General features: G+C 44.0%; 1 protein-coding gene across 1 annotated transcript in view; it reads right to left on the minus strand.

Moving 5' to 3' along the window:
- Positions 1–444: 444 nt before the first annotated feature.
- Positions 445–14,904, minus strand: part of LOC139646552 (ras-specific guanine nucleotide-releasing factor 1-like) — a 29,600-nt gene continuing 15,140 nt past the window's right edge. The window contains exons 12-27 of the mRNA XM_071522453.1: positions 14,470–14,606; positions 13,906–13,988; positions 12,954–13,202; positions 10,672–11,057; positions 10,072–10,182; positions 7,426–7,596; positions 6,811–6,917; positions 5,170–5,282; positions 4,698–4,758; positions 4,382–4,488; positions 4,148–4,232; positions 3,711–3,908; positions 2,048–2,127; positions 1,587–1,704; positions 1,290–1,358; positions 445–537 (exon numbers count right to left, since the gene is read on the minus strand). Of these exons, the coding sequence (XP_071378554.1) occupies positions 445–537; positions 1,290–1,358; positions 1,587–1,704; positions 2,048–2,127; positions 3,711–3,908; positions 4,148–4,232; positions 4,382–4,488; positions 4,698–4,758; positions 5,170–5,282; positions 6,811–6,917; positions 7,426–7,596; positions 10,072–10,182; positions 10,672–11,057; positions 12,954–13,202; positions 13,906–13,988; positions 14,470–14,606 (2,168 nt within the window). The remainder of the gene's footprint in view (positions 538–1,289; positions 1,359–1,586; positions 1,705–2,047; positions 2,128–3,710; positions 3,909–4,147; positions 4,233–4,381; positions 4,489–4,697; positions 4,759–5,169; positions 5,283–6,810; positions 6,918–7,425; positions 7,597–10,071; positions 10,183–10,671; positions 11,058–12,953; positions 13,203–13,905; positions 13,989–14,469; positions 14,607–14,904) is intronic.

The following is a 14,904-nucleotide window of genomic DNA, read 5'->3' on the forward strand; positions in this document are numbered from 1 at the left end:
GCACAGTCACTTCTCCCTTGACTCTAACATCTTGGTAGAAAAGTGGGACCTGATCATCATGTGCCAAACTACATTATGTGACCGTCATCTGTCGTGAATGAGAGTCCTACTGTACCCCACCTTCCTATTAGGACAGGACTAAATATCTTGTCAAAATAATCTGTACTCTGTTTATTCTGTGGTTGAAAATAACTTCATCATAAGATGATTTTGAAGACAATAAATAACATATCAATACTCTGTAACTCTATAAATAAAACCTCTCTGGGCTTCTACTCAATCTCTAATAACGATTATACACAACGAGTCCATTGGGGAGCACATACTGGAAGGGCACGGCCTAATGTGTCTAATACAAATAGTAGTTTATTTACACTATGATATATAGTTCCTGTACACTCCATGTGGTTGAGGGAGAGCGAGAGCGAGACAGTCAGATCCTCTTCATGATGAAGTTTTGGGCTCGATTCTCAGAGACGCTTCATATAGACTCTCCTCATCCAGCACTGAACTGCTGTCCAGCAAATACTGTGCTGCCTAATCAAACAGGAACACAGACAAAACAGTTAGTTCATTATTTCATTATTAGAGCTCTACATTTACAATGGATATGTTGAATGAGGGTGTGAATACCTGAATACCTGCTTCTATTCAAAGTACTGAATATTTTGCGCATGGTTGGTCAAATACTGCCCACTTTAGCAGGAAATCAACCTGTGTTTCTATTCTAAAAAACGATGTGGTGCACTCATGTGACAGAAGTAAAAATCTTTTCATGAACCTGTGTCCCAGTGTGACAGACTAAATTTATCATTTGGGTTCCATAATGAAAGACCTCTGCCTATTCACTGTTTTTCTGAACAAGCAATTACAGAAATGGTAAAGGTACCACTTTTTTGCTGATCTTCACTGAGCTTAACTTCCGGTATCGGACAATAATGAGTACTGATGAGTTCCATACTTTTACTGAACAATATAGACTTACATCTTTAAGCCAACTGGACAAAGATGTTTGAAATACCCATTTTTCTAGATCTAGATCTCTTGCTGTGTGGGGAAAACAGAGAATCAAGGCACCATGCTTTAACTTTGGACATGTTCCACATGCTTGTTAGTATCAGATTTTAGCATCAGGTACATTTTTATATACCAGTACCCTATTTTGTAGCTGGTTCTAACCTGATATCCAATATCGGAGTATCATTATTGGAAATGATATGAGATAGTAGGTTCCTGGAATGGTATAAACTGTATAACAAAACAACAATATAGACTAAAAATCATCTCACCTTTGGCTGATAATCGATCTTGTAAGCCGTTTGCTGAAACTGGCGTATCTCTCTGATTATGTGAGATATCTGGAGAGAAATTAAATGAAAATCATATAAAACTTATATGATTTTACATGAACATATAAACTAGATTCTATCTTTAATAAATTAAGGATTTTTATACACACAAATGCAGTAAAAGAGCAATAGGATTGTTGACATCCAACAAAAGCGAGGAGCTGGATTTAAACCGGCAACAATGTAAGTGCATGTTACTGTATGTAGGCCAACACACTGAGCGAACAGCACATTTACCATTCTCATCTTGGAGAAGTTGACCAGGTTGTCCTCAGTGTAGTTGGGCGTCCCCTCCTCTATGAAGGCCAGGTCGGTCAAGTACATTCCCAGATATGGGACGCATGGAGGGTCACAGCTGAGGGACACCAGAGGAAGACAAAACCTATACATATATACTCATACACGTACACAAGGAGGTACACACACACACAGTCAATCACTCACACACATACAGAAAAAACTCACGTATTCACTCACATATGCACTCACAGTCATATTCTCTCTCTCTCACGCACACGCACACACACACACGCATGTGCGCACAAACACACACACGCACCTACACACACACACACACACACACCCCCACACACACACAAACACACAGAGTATGTGCCCAAACAAACCCCTTGCACCAACTCTAATGTGTGAGCACTCACAGGAAAGTGGAAGTGAAACTCTTATTTTTAAATACTTACTTCTTCAGAGCCTCTCTCAGGTTTTTGAATCTTCCCTCAGATGATACTAGCTTCTGTAGCTTGTCAATCACTGTCTTGGTCTAACAAAGGGATGAAAACAAAAATATTATTGCCAGCGGCCAATTTGTTCAAACTTAACGAGAAGTGATAAGGTGGTAAAGCATTATTTACTCTATAAAAATCCATAAAATAATGGCAATATCGAGTTAAAAACTGGGTTGACATTCCCTTTCACTCTTACTGCCATACAGTAATACAGCAGTTGCCGAGGGCATCCCAAGGTGAACCCGGCTGGGACACGCTTGTTGTTCAATGCTTTGTGACTTTTGAAGTTATTGAAGTCGGCTACTCGTCAGTGGTGTTGGAAAATGAGCTAAAATGTACGTTTTTTTGGTTTATTTTAACATCGTGATCGCATGATTCAGATATTATTGCAGATATCTGCTGTTAACCTAGCCTTAGCCTCACTTTTTTGTGTCCCCTGGAAACAGATCCGTTGTCGTCTGTGCTACTTGCAGCGCGTTTGTCTATTTGGTTGTGTTGTGTGTATTTGCAGCACGTTTGTGTATTTGTAGCTTGTTTGTGTATTTGCAGCGCATGTGTTGTCAAATTGATGAAGATGTTTTCTTAATTTGCTCGTGTTTTGTCTATTTGCATGTGTTTTCTTAAGTTGCAGTGCGTTGAGCTCTCTCGGCCACCGCATTTTTAGCTTACAATTGGAGCCAATTATTTCCGGGTTGACGGCTAAAAAGGTACGAGGGAAGTCAGAAAGTAACGGGAGTAGAGCAAACTCATTGTTGATTTTGTTATTTTCATAGGATTTGTTGATGGTAAGCAATGCGTTAAAAAACGCCAGCCTTATCCTTTAACCATTAGCTAACCTTATCACATGACAAACAAGTGAAAATAGCATGTCCAATTCATGCTATTGTCACATAATCAAATTTGTGGTGGAGGAACGTGATCTTCACATAATTCGTGTCAACAACGCATACTATGCGTTTCAGAGTCGGTGCTCATTTCACACAATTTTATGAGACTGTGTTGTGTTCAACACAAGCTTCTTCTACGGTCTCAGCCTGACATTCCCCCCAGCCTCAGCTAGCTGTGTGTTTCTGATGCTGTGAGTAACTGTATTTCCTACATTTTAAAATGCTGCATCATCTCTATATTGTTATGTGTCAAAGCAATTTGAATTTCAGAGTGAGCAAGCATCTATACAAAACACATTTAAAAATAGAATCATATCCTAAAGGGAAAAATCTATTTTTCAACATTATACTGACATTTCCCTTTGGTATACCATTTGCAATTTATTGCAAGTGTAACCCCATGTTGATTAATGAATGGACAACCATCATTATCATCAGCCTTTCTGGGGGTCAGTAGTCCCTACCACTCATTTACTTTCATTCTGACTAAATTATAGCCATACGTATAAAACAAACAAAAGAAAATAGACACAAATATTATTAATTCATTCTTTATAAAGGGAGTAACATTTTGAGAAGAAATTTTGACTGTTTAAAATTATCATTATGGCTGTAGGCAAAAAGAAAGCCTGAATGCCAGAAGTGTGTATGCGAAAACCTGAAAACACTCTATCTAAGTGAAATATGGCTTCACATCACTGCTGAGAGAATACAGCAGAGACGACCCGTACCTGCTTGGAGACTTTGAGCCAGGTCTTCTTGAGGCGGAAGACGGAGCTGCGGTTGAGAGAGGAAGTGATCTCCAGCACGGCGTTGTAGTTGTGGAGACAGCGGCAGATGTCGGCCACTGCCACCCACTTCTCTATCACTGCCACCCGCATGTTCACATCGTCCCACTGCAGGATCTCTGTGGCGATCAGGTTGCTGATCTGACAGTCGGGGGAAAAGGGATGGTAATAATAATGAGAAGAAACAATACCAGGGAAATTTGTTTCAAGGTTTCTTTCTTTCTCTCTCTCTCTCTCTCTCTCTCTCTCTCTCTCTCTCTTTCTCTCTCTCTCTCTCTCTCTCTCTCTCTCCTCTCTTTCTCTCTCTCTCGCTCTATCTATCTACCACCCTACCTACATTATACATTTATTTTTTTTACAATACCAGAGTACACACGTACATCGTTGAAATGCTTGGTTGTTTTCATAATGTATGGAGTTCTCTCGTTCTTGTCATTCTTCATCCAGCCTTGACCAAAGAACTCCCTGTAGAATGGGTGACAATACGTTTTCAAATAAACAAAATTGAAAAACACGTGTATGTGCTTTCTCTCCCCCTCCCACTCACATCCCAAGGGGATGTGTTTACATGCGGCTGTGTGTGTGTGAGCGTGCGCACGTGCTTGTGTACTCACTCGTATGGGATGACCTTGAAGACCAGGTGGTCCAGCAGTGTGACTTGCTCAGCGATCTCCAGGGCAGAGTGGTTCTCAAACGGCTCCGTCTTACAATCCTCCATGGCCTGACACATGCGCACACACACACACACACACGCACACGCACACACACACACACCCACACACACACACACACAGCAAAAGGCACTATTACAATGAAAGACATTTCTACAGGACACCAAGCAACTCTGATTAAGTTGTGTTCACTTTCGGCTGCATTATAGTGAAATATGAGGTGATAATATTGAATATGCTTCTGTAATGTTTCCCTTACCATCTGCATGACCTCTTCCAGGCTGACCTGGTTGTCTCCGGGGTCTTCCTGGGTTAGAGTCCTGCACACAGAAACACATAAGTGCCACTATTTGACATTTTTGTCTAAAACTGCCAGGACCTGAATGCATCTGACATGCACTTAATGCACCCAACAGCACCCAACAGCAGAACAACTGGACCCAACTAGCTAGCTTCATTTCTCAAATAATTGCTTGAGTTCGGGTCAGGCACTGATTTAGAAATATAGTTGAAAAATACTGTTATTTGGGGGTGTTGGATCAAGCCAGGCTCAACGTTTCATAGCTAGATATTAGACTGGTACTAAAGACAGAAATTAAGGCTAAACCAAGGTCTTTCTTAGGTTAGCATAGCTGGCTTTATTTGTCAAATGTCACCATTTCTACAGAGTATTGACATATGTCATATATGATTGTATGTGCGATCATGCAATGATATAGCAGTAAACCTACCTGATAATGTTGGCAGCTGCCTTCCTCTCCTGTGTCAGCAGTTCTGGGTCATGCATCACCTCCTCCAGGAAGCCAATCACCCTCATCTTCAGCTCTGTGTTCACCTCAAAGTCCTAATGGGGACCAACACAGGAAAACAGTGTCACTACTGTAGTATCGTTTGAATGTGTATGTTTGGAGAGAGAGAGAGCGTGAAAGAGAAAGGGAGAGAGCGCAAAGAAAAAGAGCATGAGGGAGGCAGAGAAAGCAAGAAAGAAAGCAAGAAAGCAAGCAAGAAAAACCACCAAATCCTCCTCTCCACACTCCACACACTGAGCTTGGCTTCTCAGGATCTGCTCTCTGCTGGTTTGAGTCCTACCTCTCAGGGAGATCCTTTAGAGTGTCTTGGAGAGGGGAAGTGTCTAAATCCCACTGCTTGTCCACAGGGGTACCTCAAGGGTCAGTACTTGGACCCCTTCTCTTTTCAATTGGTGCAGTCATCCACTCACATGGCTTCTCATACCATTCATATGCTGACGATACCCAGCTCCTCCTATTGTTCCCGCCAGACGACCCCACAGTCTCGGCATGGATATCGGCATGCCTTGCCGATATCTCGGCATGGATGAAGGAACGCCACTTTCAGCTTAACCTGTCAAAGACTGAGCTCCTTGTCATCCCAGCCAGTCCCTCACAACAGATCAGTATCCAGCTCGAATCAGCTCAGCTCATTCCCACAAAGTCTGCCAGAAACTTGGGTGTCATGATTGATGACCAACTAACCTTTAAGGAGCATGTGGCTTCTCGGTCATGCCGATTTGCCCTGTACAACATCAGGAAGATCAGACCCTACCTGTCTGAACATGCAGCACAACTCCTAGTACAGGCGCTTGTAATATCACGCCTTGACTACTGCAACTCCTTACTGGCAGGGCTCCCGGCATGTGCGCTCAAACCTCTGCAGATGATCCAGAACGCGGCGGCGCGTCTGGTCTTCAACTAGCCCAAAAGAGCACATGTCACTCCGCTGTTCATATCCCTCCACTGGCTCCATGTCGCTGCCCGCATCAAGTTCAAGTCCTTGATGCTCACCTAGAAAAGCAGCAACCAAAATGGCTCTGACCTACCTGAACTCCCTCATTCAGGTCTATGCTCCCTCCCGCTCACTACGCTCTGCCAAGGAACGGCGCCTGGTGCTGCCACCACAACAAGGCCCTAAGTCTCTAGCCAGACTCTTCTTCTGTGGTTCCTCGGTGGTGGAACGAGTTACCAAACTCCATTTGATCCGCAGAGTTCCTCTCAATCTTTAAGAAAAGGCTAAAGACCCAGCTCTTTAGTGAACACCTTCTCACCTGATGGACTGTGTAACCAAAAAAAAACAAAAAAAACAACTCTTTATCTGCCTCTATGCACTCTATGCACTCTATGCACTCTATGCATTGCCTCTATGTACTGCCTCGTAGCTCCTATGTCCTGTTGGACCAGTACTTAGCTTTATGGCACTTACTCTCGTTGTTCTCTCCTGACTAGAACCTTGCTTGTGTTGTATTAAAATCTCATGTGTATGTCGCTTTGGATAAAAGCGTCTGCCAAATGGGAAATTGTAATTATGATTGTAAAGAAAGAAAGAAAGAAAGAAAGAAAGAAAGTGGTTATCTATACCTGGGAGTGTTTGGAGACCCAGTGACGCAGCACGTTGAGGACTCTGTTGGTGGCAGCCCTCCTGATGACAAACTCTTTGTCCCCATTCCTCTGGTCTGTAGGAAAACCTGGAGGCAAAGCCAAGACAGTTACATTCAAAATGTAATCACTAGATTACTGATTACAGAAAACTATAATCAGTTAATAATTCAATGGAACACTCTGATTCAGTAACGTAACCTGATTGCTTTTACCTGTAACCTGGTTCTTTTTTGTTATTTTGCTTCCAAATGATACAAGACATTGAATTTTAATATATTTAATCCAATTTAAAGACTATAATTTAAATAGTTTCCACATCTACAACCAGTCAATAATCAGTCAAGATATATAAATGTATGTTAGCGCATCTATAACTTCACAATCTAAATATCTGTTTCCCTTCAAATGTGTTTGAGTAATCCAACAGTTAATCACTAAATTATCTGTCACCTGATTATTTATGTGGTGACTGTAATGGATTACAGCTACTGTTTTTCAGATTACAGTAGATTACTTTGGATTAAAATAAAGAAAATACAGAGTCCTCAACAACCCTAAAGCTCAGCAGCAGTCCCACCACCCCGAGCGGCTGACCTGTGCTGGCAAGAGACATGCGGCGGTACTTCTCCTTGGTGGGTGTGCCTTCATTGGCACCGGCGGTGGCGATGGCGAAGGCTGAGGCGGCAGAAAGGGCACTGCGGTTATTGTCCAGCTCCCGGCAAGATGACACGACCATGCCATTGTTGAAGGAAAACAGGGAAAACTCTGGAGGGAGGAAGAGAAAACGGAGAAGAGTGAATAAAACTGTGTAGAGTGTGCCAATATTTTGTGAGCGCAGTCTGAACTTCACATGCTGCCTCACATTCATGAGGAACTTGAGTGAAGTGTATTGAAGAGGGTGACCATTAATCTAATTTTTTTAAAAGGGCCAAACCAGAGATAGAACCTTGTAATTCTGTAAGATCTGGGTTTGGGTTGGTTCTATAAGGTTCTATCTGACTATTTACAATGACCTAACCTCGGTTTCAGTGGGAAACTGGATAAATATGATTTTATGGTAAAATTATCAAGGCAGTTGCAAAGCACATTAAGACTAGATTCCATCAAGTTAGATCAATTATGGTAAAATATTTTTGATTCCAGAAAAAGTCCAGAAAAACACTATTATGTTAAACTGCATTTACTCATATTAATATCACAACAAATGTAGATTGTGGTCCTGTATATCTCATGTAGTATGTGCATGGACATGTAGTAGCCTAATACCAGGGCCACCCATGCTAAAAATTGTATGCACCCATGATACTGTAAGGCAATCATTCAGACTAATATTGTTCCAAGCTACAACCAGTGGAGGGCAACAGAGAGCTAAAAAAATACCCCACTTTTTACATCTCCAGATCTCCATCTGGCTACACTCAAGACTTGCATAGCGTTCATGACGCCTCCAGTCTCCTAACTAAGCCATAGCAATGATTTCAAACAGTAAAGTGAACCCTGAGAATTTAGGGCCTCGAATCACCATGTTAGTGCAGGACACATATTCATGTCACCAGAGGGGTCACAGCACAGGGTCAGAGATGTGCTGCGTCCCTGAATCAAGTAAGAACTCAAATGTCAAATCAGTGTTCAAAGACACTTTGGCATGGATGGACACTGGTGGTGATGGCATATAAACCCTGTGGCCTGCCTGTGGCCTCCCCCTGTGGGCTGCCCCTAAATGGTACACCGGATATTTATCAGTAACAACTGCCTCCCTCCTTCCTCACCCTGTGTTCAGCAGGAAGCACAGGGGTTGTGATGCTGCTCTCGGCCATACAGCACAGCCTGCTTGTCCTTGTCTCCTACTGCAACATAGCAGAGTGGGTGTGAGCTGAGGAGGAGTAATCCACACAGGCATGTCAGTGCTAACAATGGAGAATAGGGAACAATGCGTGTGTGTGTGTGCGTGTGTGCGCGCGTTTGAACTCTCTGAACTTCAAGACAGCGTGTCCTGCACCTCATGGCAGTGACGGTGTGCACTCCACTGTGCCTGCCTTTCTGCCTCCCTCCCTAACTCCCTCCCTCCCTCCCTTCCTTCCTGCCTTCCTCCGTTCAACCGGGGGCGGCATAGAAGAACACGCACATGGTTGCTAAGGTACAAGGTTTCCTTCCACCTACACACACGAGGCGCTGGCTTCCCTTGTATCCAGCACCGTGGGAAGAGAACACACTGGGGATGAATTGTGCTTGACTACCTACGGGGTGGATGCTCCCTCTCTGTGCACTATGGGGAGGGCCAGGGGGCTGCAGGTGGTTTTTATCAAGAGCTTCTTTGGTTATAGTTTCACTTGTCATTTTCTGAAAACGTCCATTATATGTGTCCTGTGGCTGTATTTACTTAAATCTGAGTCTGAATTACTTTTTCCCACTCTTCTTATTTCAATCTTTTTACACTGCTCATATGCACATTATGGCTTTCCTGTATTTTGTAGATCTGATTACCATCTATTCAGTTCTGATAGAAAGTTAAATGTCTTGGCATGATTGGATGGTAAAAACCACAGTGAAACCAGGCATGGCCTTCAATATTGTTGATGTCCTGCAAAAATTGTGTCGGACTTCAAAATTTCCCCTTTTGCTTACTGTTAATTGACAGCTGCCATTGTCTCCCATAAGAAATATTTCAAGACCAAGTTATCAATATTTCAAGACCAAGTTGATGTCACTAAGAGACTGTAGGATTTTCATTAGGTCCTTGTTGAACTGCGCAGGTCTGTGGTAGTAACCTTTAGCTGATGGCCTGTAAGTTACTGCTCCTGCTGCAGCTGTTTTTCAGTGCAGGTGTGCTGGATTGCTTCTTCCATTTTTCTAGCATTTTGCCACCTAGAATAATTCATTTAAAGTTCCCTGCTTTCCTGAAAAGGTAAATCATGTAATTTTACAACATTAGATTGTTTGATTTAGCTTTTGCAAATTGCTTGTCGGACTTCTTTGTTCAAGTGGGCTTAGCCTTTAGCATAGTAGGCCTTGCTAAGTGTATGTTGTGGTAGTGAGCTATTATTGGTGGTTTTATTTTATTTATTTTTTATTTATTTTATTATTTTTCATTGTTAAGTTTTCATTTACCAAGACACTCACAGCTGACAAGCATGCAACTAGCGCTAAGCTAGCTCAGATCTCAGACATAGAGCAACATAAAATATTGGGTCATGACACCATGGTGGATGGACAGACAGACAGACAGACAGACAGACATACCAGAGTTTTTGGATTTGACATTCTTGGGTGTAGTTGGTGACTTGGGAGGGGACATCTCTGACTCTGCCTCGTCACTCTGACTTGGATCTTCATCACATTCCTCTCTCAGATCTGGACAGAAATAATAATAAAAACATTATTTACATGGCTTAAGGGCAAGGCGTGGTGATACCCTGGTTAGGGTTGGTGGTGGGGGAATCATTAGACATACTCAGCCAAGTTATCTCTGATATAAAACCCTTGGACAGCTTATACAACCCCATCCTCCATGTGAGATCCACTGTTTGCTGCACTACTGCCACTTTGTTGATCAACCCCAAATTATATTGTTTAAAGCCATTTCTTCTCCCTTTAGGCTTCAGAGGGCATAAGCAAGGATCTGGCAATCACTTGAAGAGACAAGGCTATGCCCACAATATGCGTTCAATATACCCATTCAGTACTTACATTACACATTCAGTACAACATTTGAGATGAGCAGCAAAAGCTCCCCTAGTACTAATGGAGGATACATACAAGATAAATGCATGACAGGGGACTTGTACAATTGCTACCATTGTACATGTGAACCACATTAATATTTAGCAAAAGCCCTCAGGCAGTGATTCTGACCTTGCTTGCTAAGGCCCGACTCTTCGGCCTTGCCTTCGGCTTTGGAATCCCCCTCGTCTGAAATTTTGCTTGCCATGGTGCTGGACACATAGAGCTTGTTGATGTCAAGGGTGGTCTTGCTGAAGGGTGACATAGTGGAGTGCATGCTTGCATAGCCATTGGGGGAACAGCTGAGCGCAGCCAGGTCCAGGGCTTTGCCCCCAGTGATGATGGGGATGTTGAGTGAAAGCTTGCGACGGCGGTTGGGCGAGGAGGTCTTGGTGATAGAGAGAGGTGGAGGAGAGGAGAACTTGCGGCTGGCACGCGGTGACTTGGGTGGCTCGCCATACAGGAGTTTGCTGTTCTGGCTGCTGGCAAAGAATAGCTCCAGAGAACTGGAGCAACGAGGGGAAGAGTAGAAAGTAGAGGAACAAGGAGAGAAGAGGTGGAAAAATAAGAGGAGGGAAGGGAGAAGAAAAAGGAGAGAAAGAAAGCAAGATGAACAACAGTATAAACGGCACGTTTCATGGATCGCATAGACACACAACACACTAAAACAGATAAGAGAACACTTTTTTTGCATTTTGGGTGAATCTTTCCTGTGACCCAAATAGGAGCGAGTGGGAAGGGGAGGAATGGCGATGATGGGGTGCATGGTACACTTGGTGTTCGAACAGAGAAGGAGAGAGGGAACACATTAACCACGGGGGCTCTTCGGGAGCTCCTGCCTCTTTTATTTAAGCTACATTGTTTAAGACAGCATCCTCCTCGCAGTGAGAGCCACCCCCTCTGAAGGCCTATAAATAGCATGTCAAGTGACAGTGTGGGAGGCACGGGTGCTGCCAACAGCAACCAGCCCAGGGGAGGCCCACAGAGACATGGGGAGAGAGAGAGAGAGAAAGAGAGAGAGACAGAGACAGAGAGGGAAAGTGAGAGAAAGAGAGGGAGACAGAGACAAAGGCGCAATAGGAAAAAAAACAAGCAGGGGAGAAAACAGTGAGTGAGACAGTGAGAGAGGGAGCGAGCAAGAGCGAGAAGGAGAGAGAGGCAATGATAGAGCATGATCGAGCAACAGAATGAGAGAGAGAGACAGAGAGAAAAAGAGAGAGAGTGAGGATATGGATTCCACCACAGTGGGGGCTGCTGGCTGGGAGTGGGCGAGCGGGGAGCCTCCAGCCCTGCATGGTGTTAGTTGCGGCCATGTTGTGTCTCCTCGCCTAAATCACAAAACAAGAGAGGAGAGGAGATGAAAAGAGTAAAGAGAAGAGGAGAGGGAAGGAGGGGAGAGACGAGGGGAGGAGAAGAGGAGAGAGGAGAATAGAGGAAAGGAGAGGGATGGTAAGCACGGGTGAGGAGAGAAGAGGAGGCAAAAGGAGATGAGAGTGGAAAAAAGAACAAAAGCGAATAGGAGAGGTGAGAGAGGAGATAAGTAAAGAGGAAAAGAGCAATGAGGAGAGGAGATAATTAAGCAGGAGAGGAGAGGAGAGGAGAGGAGAGGAGAGGAGGGTCTGGGTGCAAAGCACCACCATCAATATTTAATACCGTAGAGCCGCTGCAGACGATGGGAGAAAGGGAGAGAGAGAGAGAGAGAGAGAGAGGGAGAAAGAGAGACAGAGAGGGAGGGAGAAGAGAAGGAGAGAAGGAGAGGGTGGGGTCCTGCAGCAGAGTGAAGGGTTGCCATGGTGACAGCGCAGCGGAGAGAGGGATGGTCAGACTAGGGGAAAGAAAAAGAAAAGAGAGAGAATGGAGAAGGGGAATGAGAGGAAGAGAGAGTAAGAAAGAAAAAGAGGGGAGAAGAACTAGAGAGAGAGAGAGGAGGGGGAGGGTGCAGGACCCAATTACTGTGATGGTGGACAGAACACACAGGAGTGAATGCGTTGGTGTGACCTCTCTCTGCCTCTCCTCTCTTCCCCTCTCTCCCTTATTCCCCTCTCACCTGGACAAGGTATGATAGCATGATGGGCCAGTCACAGACACTTCATGTGAAAGCCAAGACAAATCTAGATATTGTAGGAGTCCCACCTTTTTACTGCACCATTACTGCACTGTTGCTGCATCCTCAAGAGAAAATATATGGAAATTTCAAATTTTGTTCCCTTTTCAGTTGACACAAGGTGCAAGGAATGGTCTTTTGTCATCAGCCAAGAGTGTTTGACTGCTATCTTCATACCTTCTCCATTAGCCCACAACCACATTGTGGTTAGTGAGGACAATTTCCTACCGGTGAGCTAATAAAATGTCCATCCCTGATTAAAAACCCTTGGCATCGACTCACTCGCGGTGTCACTCACCGCGCTGGGATGGCACTGATGGGCTTCTTGTAGATGGTGATGAGCTTGTCCAGCACCACGTCGGCGCTGGTGAAGACGCGGTAAGAGTGGAGGAAGGTGTTGAGGAAGTCGATGGAGAGGAAGCGCAGGTCGGTCAGCCTCTCCAGCAAGCGCTCCACACTGGCGTAGCGGATCTGCAGCACCTTGCAGGAGTTCATCATCTTGCTAAAGCGGATGTCAACATCGTCGCAGTACAGGCTGGTGTCCGACCTGTGTCGGAGGAGGAGGGAGAGGTTAGGAATATCACTCTCAGGGATTTCCCTCCCAACACTTATGCGGCCCACCTACTGTATGTGTTTTCTGGTCATGTGTAGCTGAATGGGTGGAGCACTAACATGGCCATGGTTAGGGGTTTGTTTCCCAACTGGAAAAATCCACTTTTGCTGGTGAATGGAGATATATTTTAACCACCTGAATGAAAATGTGAAATATCAAACACCAATAATGTTATGCCAAAATACTGTTTTTATCCTTGCGCTTCAGATTTATCTCTCTCCTGGTCATCTAAAATATGTGATGTGTTCCCATTTAACGGGAGCAGGGGTGTGAGTGGGGTCAAAGATTGAAACCTACAAGGAGAAGTTAATGTTAACACGATGTGTGATTTGTTAAATCTTTAATCAAATCATGCCACTACAAACACACAGACTCAGACACACGCACAGAAACTCACTGTACCTGCACACACGCACACAGTTAGGCACAAACACACTCACACACACACAGATGAAGACATGGTAATTTGTTCAGCTATATTTCATATGTATGAATGTATGTGTGTGTGTGTGCAGCGCATGTGCATACATGTGTGTCATGCAAGCATGTACATACATGGAAGTGCGTATGCAATATGCCTATCTACATTTGTGCATGTGTTATTTATGAGCATTGCTATGTTTTGTCCGACTCTTACTTAATCATCTGCGGCACGGTGACTTTACTATTCTCCTCGAAGGCATTCATCATCAGACCGTTGCAGCGGATGTTGTCGATGCACTGTAAGGCAGACAGACAGACAGACCGACAGACAGACAGACAGACAGACAGGCAGACTCATTGTGAGCACAATAAAGCTCCAGGAGGGTGAGCGAGTTCACAAACCAGTGGATGCCATGAGTCCCTACTCCAACAACAGGGTGTCATTTGTCAGCAGGGACCATAATGGTAATTAGCCACAGGGCTCTACTGTTGTTATCCTTTTAATGATTAGGCTCTGTCCCAACTTGATCTCACGAGACATGGAGCTATGGTAACATGCTGAGGTAAAGATTAAAAGACAGATCACTGGAAGCCATGTCACCCCCACAATGTTGGTCTTTTATTTTGCTATTAAAAGAGGGCCTGGTATTTTGTGTTTTCATTTTTTTTTTTTTAACCATATTTAGTCTATCTCATGTCATGTCAAAGCAGAATTTCTCCATTGTGTTATGGATTTGTTTGGAACATATTTGTTATAAAGCATGCTGAGGAGACGTGCCTGGCTGATGTCACTCGTCCAGGCCGACTTCTCCTGCCGGGACGAGGCCACAAGGATGACGGTGTAGGACTGACTGTCTTTAGGCTCCACCATCACTTTAAAGTCCAGGTGCTCTGTGTCCTGACCACTCTTCTCCACTTTGGCTGGAAGGCACAAATTCAGTAACCTTTATTTAAAGAGCTAGGGAAAAATAAAATACACTGAGAGCAAATGCTTTTTTCCAGGAGCCTTTTTTGCAAGGCAATAAAAGCAAGAACAAAAGAACAGACAAGACAAAATAAAATGAAGACAGTGTGGTCTGTATGAACATTGGTATGCTATCAGTGTGATCTCCCATCGCCAGAAACAAGAGAGTACAGTTTGTCCCACCCCCTAATTTTATACCACAGTTACAGAGGGAGTGAAGAAGAAAAGGAACAAAAGGTGGCACTGCTA

Source organism: Centroberyx affinis, unplaced genomic scaffold (assembly GCF_046629955.1).
Source record: "Centroberyx affinis isolate AG114_WGS23_722 - 3 ecotype Tasmania unplaced genomic scaffold, CSIRO-AGI_Caff_v1 ptg000993l_1, whole genome shotgun sequence".
Lineage (NCBI taxonomy): Eukaryota > Metazoa > Chordata > Actinopteri > Beryciformes > Berycidae > Centroberyx > Centroberyx affinis.